The sequence below is a fragment of the Barbus barbus genome (genome assembly GCF_936440315.1).
Source record: "Barbus barbus genome assembly, chromosome: 39".
Classification (NCBI taxonomy): Eukaryota; Metazoa; Chordata; class Actinopteri; order Cypriniformes; family Cyprinidae; genus Barbus; species Barbus barbus.
In genome coordinates this window covers 7,006,646-7,024,487 of record NC_136717.1, presented here as the reverse complement: position 1 = coordinate 7,024,487, position 17,842 = coordinate 7,006,646, and the positions used below count along the sequence as shown (strand labels likewise).

The window sequence follows — 17,842 nt, the reverse complement described above, 5'->3', positions numbered from 1 at the left end:
CAGGCTCCACAGGCCTCAGTCAACATGTTAAATTCATGACAGTACAGTTAGAAAAATATGTGACAAATATGGGATGTTTTGGAAGACTTGTCAGAGGAAAGCTAAAAAAGCACGGTTTAGGTTTGCAAAGTTGCATCTGAACAGACAATAAGTCTTGTAGAACAATGACCTTTGAACAGATGAGACCAAAGTGGAGATGTTTGGCCATAATGCACAGCAGCACGTTTGGTAAAAACCTAACAAGCATTTCAGCACAAACACCTAATACCAAAAGTCACACATGCTGGTGGGAGGGCTGATGATTTTGGGGCTTGTTTTGTAGCCACAGGACTTGGGTACCTCACAGTCATTGGTATACAGAGGAGTTCAATGTCGACTCAAAGTATTCTAGAGTCAAATGTGAGGACATCCGTTCAACAGCTAAAGCTTGGCCAAGATTGGGTGATGCAACAGGACAATGATCCCAAGCACACTACTACAACAGAAAGGCTGAAAAGAAGAGAATAAAGGTGTTGCAAAAGACCAGTCAAAGTCCAGAGCTCATCCTGACTGAAATCATGTGGTGAGAGCCGTGTATAAACATACCCACAAACCTCAATAAACTGGAGCAACGTTGTAAAGAAGAGTGGGCCAAAATTCTTCCAGAACGATGTGAGAGACTGATATCATACAGTCATACAGAAAATTATTACTTCAAGTTATTGCTGCTAAAAGTGGATCTACAGGCAACTGAATCATAGGGTGTCCTAACTTTGTCACACATATACACCCATCTTGACTTAATTTTTGTTAATCAAATAATGACACGGTGTGATATGTCATGTGATATTGTTCATCTGAGGCTTTATTTCCAAATTTTAAGACTATTTTTAAGATAATTTTTTATTATCTCCTGATACAGAAAACCATGGACTTCACATGACTATATATACAGTGTCCTCCATAAGTATTGGAACAGTAAAGACAAAATTGCTCTGTTGACTGTGGAGTCAAGACATTTGCAAATATGATTAAAAGATGAATATGAGACAAAACTACAGAATGTCACATTTTATTACTAGCCGTTTCAACACATATATGTTTTACCAAATAAAAAGAACAGCACTTTTAGAGTTCATCCCACTCATTGATGTGAGCATAAGCATTGCATAATGTACTGAATTGGTGTTTGGTGATGAGTTTTTAGCTCAAAGTCTGCATTTAAAGTCACACCAGAGGTGTTCAGTTGGGATTAGGACTTGGCTTTCTGCAGAGTTCTTCCACACTGACTGAATCACTCATGTCTTTTCGAACCGTGTCATGTTAGAATAGAAAAGGGTCCTGTCTTTTTTTTTTTTTTTTTTTTTAGGAAATGCATATATTTATGTAGTGTGAAGTCTGATCATTGAGAAAATATAAAGGGTCAATAACTACATCAATTCTTTCCCTGCTTTTTTTTTAAACATCTTTACTGAACTGTAGCAAAAATTAAGAAAGAAAAAAAACCTATTAATATTGCATATATAGCAAGAGAGAGGTTTATCTTCATTGTTAGACACTTATTTTCATATAGTGCTATTTATTTAATATGAAATTATAATTAACATAATTTTTTCCCCATGACTTTTTGGACAGTTTCAAGACAAACTTTGACAACAAGACAAACTTTGCTGTCCTTCTTTTAAAACTGCTGAAAATTATACCATTTTAAGTTGAGTGATATTTGTATCTCCCCTATTGCAATACTCAACTGTTTTTTTAAAGATATTTTGAGATAAAAACAAATCTGTGGTTCTTTTATGTGTGTCACACCATAGGACATTACGTCATACCGTAGGACATTACGTCACACCGTAGGACATTACGTCACACCCTAGGGCATTAAGTCACACCGTAGGACATTACGTCACACTGTAGGACATTACGTCACACCGTAGGACATTACGTCACACCTTAGGACATTACGTCACACCGTAGGACATTACGTCACACCTTAGGACATTACGTCACACCTTAGGGCATTAAGTCACACCGTAGGACATTACGTCACACCGTAGGACATTACGTCACACCTTAGGCCATTAAGTCACACCGTAGGACATTACGTCACACCGTAGGACATTACGTCACACCGTAGGACATTACGTCACACCTTAGGACATTACGTCACACCGTAGGACATTACGTCACACCTTAGGGCATTAAGTCACACCGTAGGACATTACGTCACACCGTAGGACATTACGTCACACCTTAGGGCATTAAGTCACACCGTAGGACATTACGTCACACCGTAGGACATTACGTCACACCGTAGGACATTACGTCACACCTTAGGCCATTAAGTCACACCGTAGGACATTACGTCACACCGTAGGACATTACGTCACACCGTAGGACATTACGTCACACCATAGGACATTATGTCACACTAAACTTTTATGTGTGTCACACTTAATTATTAAATTATTTCTATTTATTTTTGAACATGTCAAAGGAGAAAGAAAGTTTAATTTTGATACAAACAATATCAACATGTATTTTAAACAAAACAAAAAATAATTTTAACCAACAAAATTCAGTCTCTTAGTCAATCAGTAAGTTCCTAAAACGCTTCTAGCCCCCCGCTGCATGCACAGCTAAATATGATTGATATTCAAACTATATTCATTAAGATGTGAATTAATTTTTTAAAAACTTTATGGCTATACTCTTTTTAAGGCATAATTTTTTATTGTATTTACTTTCTGCATCATTCTCTTAGCATCTCCTCCCTACTGCATGGATCCCTGTTCATTTTCTCTATATATTTCCGTGTCCTCTCTTCCACTAATTTCTCTCCCTCAAATCTTTCTGTTTCGAAAACAAAGTTTCACATTTTATGCTTATTTTCATGACACTTTAAACTATTTTCTGATGTTTTTACAGAAAACATTTACTGTTATAATGTATTTTTTGCATTTAAGGACACTGAAAAAGTTTAAAAAAGAATAAAAAGAAGTTAAACAAATCTTACTGAAATGTTTTAAATGGTTTTTAAAGAGACCTTGTCCTCTGGTGTGACATCTTTGTCCTGTGGTGTGACAGTACAGGCTTCACACCAGAGGACATTTTCTGTCACACCAGAGGACGTTTCAGCCTGTTTTGTCAATTTATGACCTTGCTATACCAAGCTAACCTGTTTAGTGTTTAGCAAGACACATTTCCATAATTTTCCATGATTATGTAGTTTAACATGCAGTTTTAGATTAAAAAAATATAATTTAGGACAACCAAAGGACAACAAAACATAACACTTTTGTAGTGGTTCCAAAAATGTAATATTTGAACAATTCTGAGACCAAATTTCACCTTGTGCACATGTCATAGGCTTCACAGGGGGCTTCAGTAATACGACCATGAATGGGGTCTTTCAACTAATTAAAGTTTTCTCTGGAATTGGCCGATTTAAAATGAGGATATGGTGTCATACCAGAGGACATGGTTTTCAGAGACAAAATGTATCAAGTTCCTACGCTTTCAGAAATATATGGATGAAAAAAATTATTGCCATTTTCTAAAATAGACACTAGTACAATTATGCCGGAGGTATTTATTACCATTTTTATGCTTTTCTTTTTCATTTATAAAAGTAGTAATTTATTGAACCATGCTTGAGACAGTTACACAATAAGACAATTTTAAGATTTGGCTCAAAAATGTAAAACATTTAATAACAAAAAGAACAAAAGGTCCCTGTAGGACAAATAAATGTTTAACCATTTACTGCATTTTAAATAACGACAATATTAATTATATTAGTTTTTATCTTGTGGGACAGTGACACACACACACACACACACAGAGCTGGGTAGATTAGCCTGCTTACAAATTGTAATCCGTTACTGATTCCAAATTACATGACAAAAATTGTAGTTAGTAACGTAATACATTACATTACACCTTTTAGGTAATGTAACCTAATCAGAGTACTTTTTGAATACTGGGTTTTTGAAGGAACTGCAGCTAATAATTAGTGCTGTCAAACGATTTTTTTGTTTGTTTACATACTTTATGAGTGTGTTCTGTGTATATTTATTAGGTATATACACTCAGTACATATTTTGAAAATATTGACATGATCATGTCAATATTGAATGTATTGATATGATCAATTATCATATAGTCATATAATTATTATTATATATAGGTAATTAAGAAATAATTTACTGTTCCATATAAAACACCTATGAGGTGAGAGGCAATATTAGAAGTGGCCCCCTTTAAGTGACGCCCTACAGCGTGACATCACGGGGTGTTCCCGACGCGATGCGTCGCCGCTGACGGAAGCACAGAGCGCTTGTGTTGTTGTGCTCGGCTTGTGTCATGTACGGTGAGATCGTGTCATGACATCCGCGCGCATCATGGCAGCTCTCTCGGGTCAGAGCGATGATCCCGCCGAACCGGACCAGTCCCTGCAGCACATGCTGAAGGCCATCGCGGACGAGCGGAACCGCCTGACCGTCAGACAGGACCTCAGCGGACTGGGTCAGTACATCCAGCCGTCAACACTCACTCCTTGAGCCTGTCACAGCTCCTGTCCTCATTCACGTCCGCAGAACTTGGTTTTATCTTGACGACCAAAGGCGAAACAGGCCGCGGTCATCTGCTTTTGTTTCAGCTGATGCTCCTCTGTGACATCATAATTCATGAGGCGTGCCGCCGCTCTCTCGCGCCTGTGATGTCATAGTCCTGTCTTCTCCTTTCAGCATCTATCTATCTATCTATCTATCTATCTATCTATCTATCTATCTATCTATCTATCTGTCTATCTGTCTATCTGTCTGTCTGTCCTTTATGACTCCATGTCTGTCAGTCAGTGTTATCAGATAGCATGTCAAAATCTTTTATACTTTATGGTTGATTAAATCATAGTAATCAACTTTCTTAGCTAACACCTGTTGAAAATGGCATGGTGGTGTGATGTATAATACCGACTAGACCAAATGTTTGTAAAATCCCTTGTTAAACTACATTTTGGCTGGTTGATTTCATTGACATTCCCTTTGGCTTGGGGATTTTCCGTCCTATTGGCAAGGGTTTCGATTATTTTTTTGGTTATGTTAGGTGGTTTCTACAGGGTAATTTAAGGGTAAGCTGAGGTTCTACTGACTCTGGTTCTTTCATATTGTAAACGTGAACCTGTTTGTCCCCATTAAGACCAGCTTTTCTTTACTGAAATCCTGAAAATCCTCTAAGGAGAGATCCCATAGCTGCTCTCTGTGTCTTGTTGTCAGGGTCAGAGTTCTTGTGATTATTGTGTAACTTGAGTCACATACAAATTCATCATCTAAGCTCACAACAAACAAGTTTCAGTGATACGCTCTTATTAATTATAAACCATATACTCTAGATATTTCAGTTCTCATCTCGCAAATGAGCCAGACTGCACAAAGGAAAGTAATTTTAGCCATTTTTTCCGAACACCTTTGATTATGATGTGGCGCTTGTGCTTCTCTCTCTCTCTGTCATCTTTCTTTGGTGATTTGTCCCTTTTGAAATATTTCATTCTCTGTGCGACACATTAATGTTTGGCGTGGTTCACAGTTCTTCACTTCTGCTTCCTCTGGTTACAACTGGCACGCATAATATCTCTTGCTGTTTTTGATGGCACATGTCTTTTTTGGTAACACTATAGTATAAGGTTCATTCCATTAACGTTAGTTAATAATGCACTATGTATTATAAACTAATCATATATGTAATGCTAAGTTATAATATTGTTCATTGTGCTTGTTCATAATACATTAACATTTTATGTTGTGTAAATTAACATTAGTCAAAGATCTAAAAAGGCAAAAATGTAGATAATACCATTAAGCAACATTAATAAATGTTGTAAAAGTACAGTATTAACCAACTCCACAAACTAAATTAACTGAATAATCATATTTTAAAATGTTGCATCCCTTCATCCAGGTGTGTTAACATTGAAAGATATCATATAGGAAACCTGTTATATCTACAGCAGTAAATATTGCAACTTTATGCCAAGTTATGCTGAAATTATCCAGTTAATCAAGTAAGCTGTTTAAGGAACAGATCTGTGATATCATGAAAACCTTTCAGTCCTAATGGTTCAGTTTGTGTGACCCATGGAAGCATTCAGGACTAGGAATTAGACCGTAACAGTAACTTGGAAATTATATGACCCAACAAAATATTGAAAAGATTTCCACAAATTACCAGTGGACAAAAGTAGGGCTACAAAACTATTAATGCATTCAAAATGAAAGTTTGTTTACATACTATATGTGTGTGTGTGTATATATATATATATATATATATATATATATACACACACACATGCATGTATATATTAAGGATAAATTATATAAAATTATACACAATTATAAATATATACTATATACATACAAATATGTTTTAAAATATATACATACATTTGTGTATTTATATACATATAATAAATATACACAATACACATAATTTGTAAACAAACTTTTATTTTGAATGCGATTAATCATGATTAATCGTTTTGCAGCCCTACACAAAAGCCCCAGAACATTAAAATTAGACCTTATGGCCTTTACAAAAAAAAATAAAAAATCCTCAAATTACTTATGAATCTACAATTCAAATGAATCTACTCCGATTAAATTCTATAGAAGTTGCCATTTGTTATTAGAAGAACCAAAAAGTTTCAGTAACTCTAAAAGAACTGACGAGAAAAATGAAGTAGGTTGCCATGTTGTTGTGCTGGCGGGCACTTTTAGATAGTGTTGAAGTTTGTTACTGTTGATCTATAGTGTCTGTTTAAAGGTCAGAGATACTGGATTTCACCGTGATATCTTAACATCAGATTTGTCCTGGTCAGTTAATTTGTTTATGAAAATTAAGTAATTTCAGCTCATGGATTCAAAACATAGTAGTGGTATTTATAAATATTTGTTCAGTTCTGCTTGATGATCCACCACTCAAGAAGCTGAAAGGGACAGTTCACCCAAAACTGAAAACTCCAAACCTGTATGAATTTCTTTCTTCTACTGAAATGTCTGTGAAAGGCAATGGGGACCAGCAACAGTTTGGCCAGCTACATTCTTCAAAATATCTTCTTATGTGTTCAGCAGAAGAAAGAAATTCATACAGTGGAACAACTTGAGGGTAAGTGGTTTTCATTTTTTTTTTGTAATCTATCCCTTTAAGCTTGTTGAGTAATGGATCCTCAGGCAGAACTGATCAGATATCCAGCAGCATCTTCCTCTTTCTAAACGGAGATGTGGAAGTCCAAGTCCTGTGATCATTTCTCTTTTTTTTTTTTTTTTTTGATTGATAACCGTGGAAGTAAATGTCATGCTAGGAGTTACTGAAGCACTACAGTAGCCGCTTTTTAGCTGACAGGGTGCTGGTGCAGATCTGGAAGTGTTCCAGGTTTCTTTACAACTCTCGATGGATTGACATAGAAGAAATCTAAATGGCTCATTTGCATCAATAAAGATGTCACTAATCACACGTACAATTGCTGCAATTGCAGCTAATGATGACATAAAGACACTGAATTAAATGTCTTTTGAATTGTTTCAAAAATGTTTTCAAACCTTGTGATCATATATTCATTTATTTAAGTATCCATGTTATTCTTTGGGAATTGATTGGATAGTGAAAAGTGGGCTTTTCATACTGCAATGAATGCAAGAATTGCTAAAGCAATAACTAAATGACAGTTTCAATTTGTTTAATACTTTTCATACAGTGGAAAATTAAAGTTATTTCAGAGGTGAAGCAATTTATTATAATTTTTGATTAAAGATTATGAAAATTTTGAATATGCATGAATACATTTTTCACAGTAAGACCAAGAATGTGTATTAATAAGCAAGTAAATAGGATAAATTCTAATTTAATTTTTACTGTAATTTGTTTAACTGTTTGTTGAACTTGCAATAACATTGAAAAATCACCAGAGTTTTTGCTTCCTGAGGTGAAATCTGACCAAAAAAATAAGTTTACAGTCAGTTTTTGTCTCTAACAAAGAAAAGGCAGCAGATATGGCTGAAATTTTGCACAGGTGCCTTTTGATTAAAACGCTTGTACGATATTAATTGTATTAAACTGGATTCTTGTTTTTGTTAAGGATGCTTCAAGGATGACCGCATAGTGTTCTGGACATGGATGTTCTCCACATACTTCATGGAGAAATGGGCACCACGTCAGGATGATATGCTTTTCTATGTGCGCCGCAAGCTCTCCTACGTCAGTGCAGACAACACAGAAGGGAAGAAGGTGAGATGAACCTATTAATTCCCATTGTAGAGGTGTAGAGGAGAAAACTGAGAGAATGGATCCTAAAATTTCACACCTAATAGTTAGAGAGGTTCATGCATGCCCTAGCTTTTTTGAGCACTACAATGTATAAACTGTAGCATTTTCAATGATTCAGTAACCCATTTCTGAATGAATCAGCCATTTGAACAAATCGGTTGAATGAATGACTCACTCATTAAAACAATTTGCCGCCAACTACTGGTGGTTTGGTTTCATATTTAAAAGTATTGCATTTTCCCCATCATTTCTTATTTGTATATTCAAAAATTATTTAAAACAAATGTTATAACATCATTTATGCATTGGCAATTTTGCGGTGTAAATGCATTTATGGCACCTCAGTGTCATCAAATGTAAATGCATCTAATGCCACTTCAGATGCAGCTTCTGTGTTTCCTGCTGTGGAGAGATGGAGTTTGTTGATACTGATTTCATTTGAATGGTAACAGTTTCTTATTATTCGAACTGAATTAATTGATTTGATGTGAAAGATGACACATACATTTAATAAGATTAGGGAAAAAATGCCCATTTATAAACAGTGGAAATTGCATCTGTTTTGTTACAGCTACTCATTTCTACAGAGCATTTTATTTTGAGAGTTAATTTAGTGAGAGAACCTCTGTAACAGTCCAGATTAGGGGAAATAATTAATTTTATTATGTAAATATATAATTTTTTTCATTGAAAAAAAAAAAGTAGATTTTTGTTTTTATATGCTGTCAAATTCTTAGAAATAAAATCGGGATCGGCAAAAATCAGAATTAGCCAAGAAATTGGCATCTTTAGTGCAATCGCTGCATCTTTAATAGTTGGCACTTAAAAGTACTTGCTAAAGCTAAACAAACTTTCCAAGGTGGTTAATCTTTGCCTACATTAATAATGTCATGTTATGAAAATTTGAGCTCACCGAAAGAGTTTAGAAATAAGGGTGTGAGAACAATTCCGTTTCATCTGGTTGTTTTAACATGTCCCATATGGCACTAACTAAACTGAATGCAGAGGAGAATCAGATGTTCCACCAAAAATCCCTGTCCTATCAAAGCAAAAGTTTGAAGCATCTGAATTGGGATTTGATTTACTGTGACTTGTGTTGGTTTCAGGTGGAGGTCGAGGTTTACAGAAGAGACTCTAAAAAGCTGCCTGGACTCGGTGATCCTGACATCGACTGGGAGGAGAGTGTCTATCTCAATCTCGTCCTGCAGAATGTAAGCAAACCTCAGTGATCAGATGCTATGAGGCGCAATGTAAACACAATTAATTGTTCTAAAATATAAACAATAAACCAAAGACTATTTCTCTGCGACAATAGAAGTCCTCATAATATCTTTTTGATGTAGTTTTGCTTACAGTCTTTTTGTCCCACAGCTGCACTATGTGGTCACATGTGCAGTTTGCACACGCTCAGATGCAGGAGACATCCACATCCACAAAAAGAAATCCCAGGTGAGACAACATTTGTGCAGTTTGTGTGTTGGGATATAATTATGCAGTTCAGATGCAAGGTTACACAGTAGGAAGTCTCAAAGTTTAGTTAGCCATCTTTAGTCTAAACTCAGGGTTATGATACTAGAAGGTGATTATTATGTAAGGAATTGTATATCCTTGTCAATTATCAAGTGTTTACTGCACAAAATTATAGTAACAGGGTTGAGAGTCTTGTAGTTATTAGCCCTAGCTGAAGATTGACACCAGAAGGCGTTTATTACTAGATCATTTAAGGTCCGTTTTAGAAATCAGTTGTTAAAAAAAAAAAAAAAAAAAAGTAACAGAGTTGACAGTCTTATGCCCCGTTCTCACCAAGAACGATAACTATAAAGGTAATGACATTAGCGTCCACACCAGTGGACAATATGATATGTTTATTCAAAACGAACACTCGTCTACGGCTTTAAATTCTCAAGCTTGTTATAGCAGGATGGATTCTGATTGGCTGTCAATGTTTGTATCGCTCATCAGCTGGAAAAAATCGTTCTGAGAGTGATTCCAACTATATCGTTTCTCTGTGCCTTGCAAACTCTGCGATTCTTTAATATGGAGAACCATTTTTAGAACTAACGTTATCTTTATAGTTATCGTGCTTGGTATGAATGGGCCTTTAGTCATGCTTAATTAATCTAATGCCTTGTTCATACAAAGTCATAATAACAGTCTGGCTGTTACTAGACTAAGGTCGTAAGGTTATAAAGCTGCACATTGTAGTTTAATACTTAAAGTTTAAAGCATGAAACATCAATTTACTTGTAACAGGGTTGATAGTTAAACCATTCAGTCAGCTGTTATTAGAAAAAAACGTTGATTACACTAACTCATGGTAAAAAATGCTGACATTTTCCCTACTGGCACAACCAGATAGTACACAAGCATCTCCAAAATGTCTGATAAATATCTTTATAAAGCATACATTCTTTCCACATCATAAACATCTAAACCGAAACCCGAACTAAACAAACTGATAAAAGAGACATGAACTAGTCCTTGAAGAGTTTGCTTCCTTGTAAGGGTGATAATACCTTATAAATGATTTTAAAGTTATTTCTATGAATTTAATTTATCTTATTTATTTGCAGCAAGTGTTTGCCTCTCCAAGCAAACACCCAATGGACAGCAAAGGGGAGGAGTCAAAAATGAGCTACCCCAACATCTTCTTCATGATTGACAACTTTGAGGAGGTAACCTTTGTTTAAGCTCTCAAATCACATTATGGTGCTAGAACGAAACTGCTGGTCATTTCAAGAGCTGTGTACTGCAACATCAGGTTAATCAAAGAAGAGAAAAGTGTCATCAAACATGAGGAAATAAACTATATGTTCTGAGATCATATCGAAGTCATATATTTCTGAGGTATGTATGAACAGGTTGGACAGGTTTACGTGGTTTTCCTGGGGTTGTTGCTACCTAGTTCACACTGACTTTTTAAATCATAAATGTTTAAGCAGTGAATTGTATGTTGGTTTCAGAAGATGATATCCAAAAGTTCCAAAGTTCCACACTTTTTTTCTTCGGTTAAGTGCATCATCCATGTATTAAAGGTGCTTTTTTACTATTTATACTACAAAACGGCAGAGAATAGTGCACAAGTACGTGAATTGGGATGCACATATAATCTTGAAATTCACTGAAGTAAAATGTGTGACAACACGTCAACATAAGATTATTTTTAATTGTCTTCTCACCAGTGTTATTTTAGCATCATTAATACTGTATGCTATTCTAGTTTTAATATTTCAAAATTAGATTTTATTTTTTAATTATATTTTAGTTAGTTTAGTACTTCAGTTTAAGCTAAATGAAAAGCAGAAATATTGCCTTGCAGCTAGTTGAAATAAAAGTTCTTAAGGTTTTTTTTTTTAAAGCGGTCATATGATGCGATTTCATGTTTTCCTTTGTCTTTGGAGTGTTACAAGCTGTTTGTGCATATACTGTGGGTACGGAAAGTATTCAGACCCCCTTCAATTTTTCACTCTGTTATATTGCAGCCATTTGCTAAAATCATTTGTTCATTTTTTTTCCTTATTAATGTACACACAGCACCCCATAGGCCACTGTGCTCTTAGGAACCTTAAGTGCAGTAGAATTTTTTTTGTAACCTTGGCCAGATCTGTGCCTTGCCACAATTCTGTCTCTGAGCTCTTCAGGCAGTTCCTTTGACCTCATGATTCTCATTTGCTCTGACATGCACTGTGAGCTGTAAGGTCTTATATAGACAGGTGTGTGGCTTTCCTAATCAAGTCCAATCAGTATAATCAAACACAGCTGGACTCAAATGAAGGTGTAGAACCATCTCAAGGATGATCAGAAGACAGCACCTGAGTTAAATATATGAGTGTCACAGCAAAGGGTCTGAATACTTAGGACCATGTGATTATTTCAGTTTTTCTTTTTTAATAAATCTGCAAAAATGTCAACAATTCTGTGTTTTTCTGTCAATATGGGGTGCTGTGTGTACATTGAGGAAAAAAAATTAACTTAAATGATTTTAGCAAATGGCTGCAATATAACAAAGAGTGAAAAATTTAAGGGGGTCTGAATACTTTCCGTACCCACTGTATAAGATCTGTAAAGTTGCAAAGATTAAAGTCTCAAACCCAAAGAGATATTCTTTATAAAAGTTACTCTGCCACACCTTCCTAAACAGCTCATTCAAACATGCCCCCACTTGTCTACATCAAGTAGTGTGGGAAACACCACCCAAATGTATACGCAATGAAAGAAGGCATAACTTTTATTCTCGCTGTAGTATTGTTGCTGCTGCCACCATGTCGTGGAGATGCTGTGTGTTTCGTTGTAAAAGCGCAAGTACATTGTTTGGCCTTCCAAATGAGGACGCAACTAGAAATCAGTGGTTAAGTTATATTTACAACACTGTTCCAGAACAGTTCAACGCAAATATTAGAGTGTGTGCAGCACATTTTACAGAGGACTGTTTCCTGATTCTGGGAGAGAGTAGCTTACAATGTGAACACTATGAATGGCTGTGAACAAAGTGGGGCAATTCCAATGTCGCAAGGACAGTCTGGTGCTTCTGATTCACAGCCTGCAAGTATGTTTCGAAATTTTAAGAATTTTCTACTGACTATTCAAACGTGTGTTTTGAGCAGTGGTAGAGTAGTGCTTATTTTGCGTTTCTACGATCACAAATGCAGACATGGTGTTATGTTTATGCGGCGCAACACGCAAAAATACCGTATGAGTCATTATAATCAGTAATTATGTCCTCACTGAATGCCTCGTTTATTGTGGGTTTTACTGTTTTAATCTCGTCGCGCTGGGACACGACACAACATGGTACGGGGCGTAACATTTCCGTCACACGCTTGAGGTATTCGGCCAATCACAATGCACTGGATAGCTGGCCAGTCAGGGCACACCTTGCTTCTCAGAACGATGAGCTTTGTAAAAATCGGCACGTTTCAGAAAGGCGGAGGATAGAGGAGCAACAATAATGTACAGTTTGTGGAAAATAATGTGTTTTTTGAACCTCGAACCACTTAAACACATTGCATTACACCAAATACACAAAATAATGTTATTTTTAGCAACATAACATGACCCCTTTAAATATATCTTTTAGTTCCATTAATGTTTATTTTATTTCAAGAAGTGAACATGTTTTTTAAGGTCTTTGTTTTAGTTAACCATAATAACCCTGCTTCTCACTGCCAGACAGTCATGATAGTTCTAGCTTATGGTTTGTTTGTACTTTGATTCATCAGCCCCTCCATGCTGATCAGATTAAAATCATGCTGTGTAATGTTATGATAATGCTTCTGCTCATAAACTTTGCACTGCATGCAGTTTTAAGACAAAGTGTGCTTTCCTCCTGTTACACAGGGCTAGGTGGCTGCTGAATTATACAAAAGACTGTAGAAATACAAAGACAGTTCATTCCTATACTTATGAATGGTAGAAACTGCAATGCGAAATATGGTGGAAAAGTCCCGCCTTCTAAATGAAAGAGCCAATCGCTGATTGGTAAAGTCATTGTGTCACTACAGTGGCCATTATAATCTCCAGTTCCTATAGAAACCTAAGGCTGGACCAGCCAATGCGCATGCGCAGTCATAAGCATGTTGGAACTGTGTATGCGCATTGGTTGGTCTAGCCTGTAAAATAAGCTTTTTAGCGCTATTTGAACATGAGAAACAACATTCATGGGGCAGTTAATTTCAGATTTTGTTGCTGATTTAAAATATGTAATTTAATTGTGAGTTCAGCGAGCGCTTTTTGAGATTTCAGGATTCCCCCATTCATTTAGATAGGACTTGGTCTCGTTTGAGCTGCAAATATGGCCATCGAGTGAACAGATTTTCCTTGAAAGGGACTTTGATTATACTCTGTGTCATTTAAAATTACATTTGTTGAACAAAACAGGAGGAACTGTACCACTGGTGAGCTGTACTACATAAACACATTAACTAACAGCCCTAATAATTAAGTAATTCTGTGTAACCAGCGGTGTAATTGTCGTCATTGGCTGTGATTGTTGTGTGTGTTGGGCAGGTGTTCAGTGATATGACTGTTGGAGAAGGTGAAATGGTTTGTGTGGAGCTGGTGGCCAGTGACAAAAGCAACACATTTCAGGGCGTCATCTTCCAGGGCTCCATCCGCTATGAGGCCCTCAAGAAGGTCTATGATAACCGGGTATGCTTCCTTTTATATTTGTCCAAACATTTGTTACATTTGCTTCTGGTGTGTATTTCATGGTACGTTTTAATAGGTAAGTGTGGCAGCTAAGATGGCCCAGCGGATGTCATTCGGCTTCTACAAGTACAACAACATGGAGTTTGTGCGGATGAAGGGTCCTCAGGGGAAAGGTCATGCTGAGATGGCTGTGAGTCGAGTGCCCACTGGAGACACCTCACCCTGCGGCACTGAAGAGGACCAAGACTCCCCTCTTCACGAGAGGGTCAGTTAAACCCATTTTCTGTTCCCAATTCATTATATGTTTTCAAGTGAAGTGTAATTACTGAACAATTTACATTTGTTCTATGCATTTAAAATGATGTAACTACATATGATGTAATTAATTTACTTTTTTAAAGTAATTATAGCCCTGTTTTCCTCATAGGTGACATCATTCAGCACTCCCCCGACCCCGGAAAAAAACAGACCTTCCTTCTTCTCACCGTCACTCCGCCGGAAAGTGCCCAGAAACCGAATTGCTGAGATGAAGAAATCACACTCAGCAAATGACAGTGAGGAGTTTTTCAGAGAAGAGGATGATGAAGGTACACAGTCATACTGGGACAGTACTCGCATTTAACAATATTGAACCGTTTTGCTATTTAAATATGTCTAAAATTAAATGCTGCATGTCTAAAATTTATATTTACAAAATACAAAGCTCCACACATGACATGCAGAAAAAAGTCAATTGTGCATACGATTTACTAAATCGTACCCTTCGATTTACTAAATCGTGCACATGAAATAATAATTCGTTCCTTCTTTTTAAATAAAATTTTGCGCATGAACTAGTAATTCGTTCTAATTCCTGTCCATATTCTCTCCGATGTAGATGCCTATATCTTTTAAAATGATTCCATGCAATGCTGCAAGACTTTTGAGAATGCGTCTATAACTCATTCCCAACTCAAAATAAACGTTCAAATTAAAGTGTCTCTGTCAATAACATAACATAACATACAGTAACACCAGCAACGGGTTTTTGAGAATGTGGACAGGAAGTGGAAAGAATGATTTTTTTTTTGAGTGCAGTCTACTTAAAACAAGGTAGCGAATTATAATATCGTGCGCACGATTTACTTAAAACAAGGGAACAAATTATTATATTGTGCGCACGATTTACTTAAAACAAGGGAACGAATTAGTAAATCGTGTGCACTATTTACTTTTTTCCCTGCATGTTATGTGCGGGGGTCCTTAACAAAAGACACATTTTTTGTTTGTTTTTTACTTAAAAAAAATAAAATAAATTCTGGATTTGTTTTTTTTAGGAAAAACAATTACACAGTACTTCCGTCAAATGTTATATTATATTAGTGATTGTTAGTCTGCTTTATATATTTACTTTCATTCTGACTGTAATCTTGAGATTAGTTGTGTCTAGTTTATTGCCAGCCCTACTTTTAAACAGGAAGAAATAAAAACAAATATGCATGCAGTTTTGTGGGGGGGAAGCATTCCTTCCTTGCAGCAGTGATAGTTTCAGTTTTGAAGTGAAATTAAAGGTGCTTTCCTCTTTCCTCAGACATGTGCAACGCCACAAACTTGCGCTCCCGCTCTCTGTCAGGCACGGGCCGCTCACTAGTCGGTTCTTGGCTCAAGCTGAACAGAAAAGAGGAGTATTTTCTGTTATATTCCCATCTCACCTACGTGACTCTTCCTTTGCATCGCATTACCACAGGTACAGCACACCTGCCCTCCATACAAACATGCTTCTTTTGCATCTCTTATAGCCGTGAATTGTAGTGGCTAAGTAGCTCCATTTTTTCTTTTTTAGATATACTGGAGGTGAGACAAAAGCCCATTTTGATGACATAACATTTACTGACCCCTCAAAATCCATTTTACCAAGTGCCTCCTCACATCAGGCCCCTGAGGAACCGCCGTGTGGCGTATGGACAGATAACCAAAAACTATGAACAATACGCAACAGCGAATGAGAAGAGGAAAAGGGACACCTAAGGAACAAACTCCATCAAGAAGTGCCTCTTCCACATGTTCTTCAGAGAGAATGGCTGGAGACTTGGAACTAAAGTGGCACTAGACTATGACTCAAAAGAGAAATGTTTATTGGGAGATGAAACTCCATAAACGAATGTCGTTCTTGTAAATACACTGCTGCTTAGATACTCAGTGAACTGTACCAACCACAGCCGTCTCCCTTCAACCCTCTTTCAAGAGACACTTGTAGGTTTCACGATATTACAAATTTTATGTGTAGTATATTTTCCAAAGGATGTTTCCTCGCAGCTCTAGGCCTTAATACTTCGCTAACCAGCTAATCTATATCAAACGTAGTCCTTTTGATAGCCAATTGGTGAGTGAATCACAGATGTCCAGCAAACGTCCTCCTGTACTTACATGACTGTCTGTTACTTGATATGTTCGAGGGGATTTCTGATTTCCAAATACTAGTGAACGTGACGTATCTCCTGAGAAGGCTGTTTCCAGTAGATGGATGATGACTCCACCTGAGCACAGTTCTGGGAAACATCTCTGTCCACAAAGACACTTGAACATGACACTAGATCACACGATCCCACCCAGCAGATGTTGCTTTTTTGATTTGTTCTCTGCCATGTTTCTTCAAGTTTGGTGACTGTCGTCTTTGAGCTTCAGTTTTGAGAACTGTTTTTGCACTAAAGGGCTTTTGGAGTTGAACACATATAGCCAACCCAAAGTGTCAGTATTATTTTGTTTTGTACTTGTGTGTCAGCTGAATGTAATAACTGATCCGACAGCTTTAATATCTATTTGATAGGCAGATTTGCCAGCAGCATTTGAAGATGTTGTTCGAACTATTTTAAGACCCTAGTCTTCATTTTTATTTCATTCTTTGCTTTAGGTGCAAAGTTTTCAGTGGAAGGCTGTTTTTAAGGAAGTCCCAGTTTGTTAAACGCTTTACATGCGCTTTTGTATCAAGTGGTAATTTAGCAGTAAATGTGCATGGTGTCGGATTTATGTTGTAATATATATATATATATATACACCTTTTCTGTACATCTTTATGAAAATACACATTATAAAAAAAAAGTTTATTCAAATTTATTGGCCAGTTACTAAAAGTATATTGTGGGATATCGTGCGATTTCTTGGAGATTGCAAAACTTGTAGGATCGCCCTTATTTATATATGGCTACAGACGGTTTCAAAGCAAACACCAGATGCAAAATTCTTCAAATGAGACTAATTCAAATTCTGCTGCTCTAAAACTATATGATGTTATTAAAGTCACTATAGTGTTGATTCCGTTAAATTCAATAACTGTGTAAAGTTCAATATAATTTATACTTAAGTATATCTATACAATTTTGGGTAAAAATAATTGATTTGGCCTCCACATTATGGATGT

The 17,842-nt window shown here is 36.4% G+C and overlaps 1 protein-coding gene across 1 annotated transcript; it reads left to right on the top strand.

Moving 5' to 3' along the window:
• The first annotated feature begins 4,262 nt into the window (after positions 1-4,262).
• LOC306858532 (uncharacterized protein KIAA0930 homolog) lies at positions 4,263-17,531 on the top strand. Its single transcript, XM_079399100.1, has 10 exons — positions 4,263-4,506; positions 8,111-8,259; positions 9,405-9,509; positions 9,670-9,747; positions 10,872-10,973; positions 14,305-14,445; positions 14,522-14,710; positions 14,873-15,032; positions 16,016-16,171; positions 16,268-17,531. Exons 1-10 carry the CDS (start codon positions 4,365-4,367, stop codon positions 16,306-16,308), a joined length of 1,263 nt encoding a protein of 420 aa, XP_079255226.1. The 5' UTR covers positions 4,263-4,364; the 3' UTR covers positions 16,309-17,531.
• The last annotated feature ends 311 nt before the right edge of the window (positions 17,532-17,842 follow it).

Coding starts and splice junctions, on each gene's coding strand:
- LOC306858532 (XM_079399100.1), top strand. CDS start 4,365: ATGACATCCGCGCGCATCATGGCAGCTCTCTCGGGTCAGAGCGATGAT. Junction 8,260..9,404: donor ACAACACAGAAGGGAAGAAG/GTGAGATGAACC, acceptor TGTTGGTTTCAG/GTGGAGGTCGAGGTTTACAG. Junction 10,974..14,304: donor TGATTGACAACTTTGAGGAG/GTAACCTTTGTT, acceptor TGTGTTGGGCAG/GTGTTCAGTGATATGACTGT.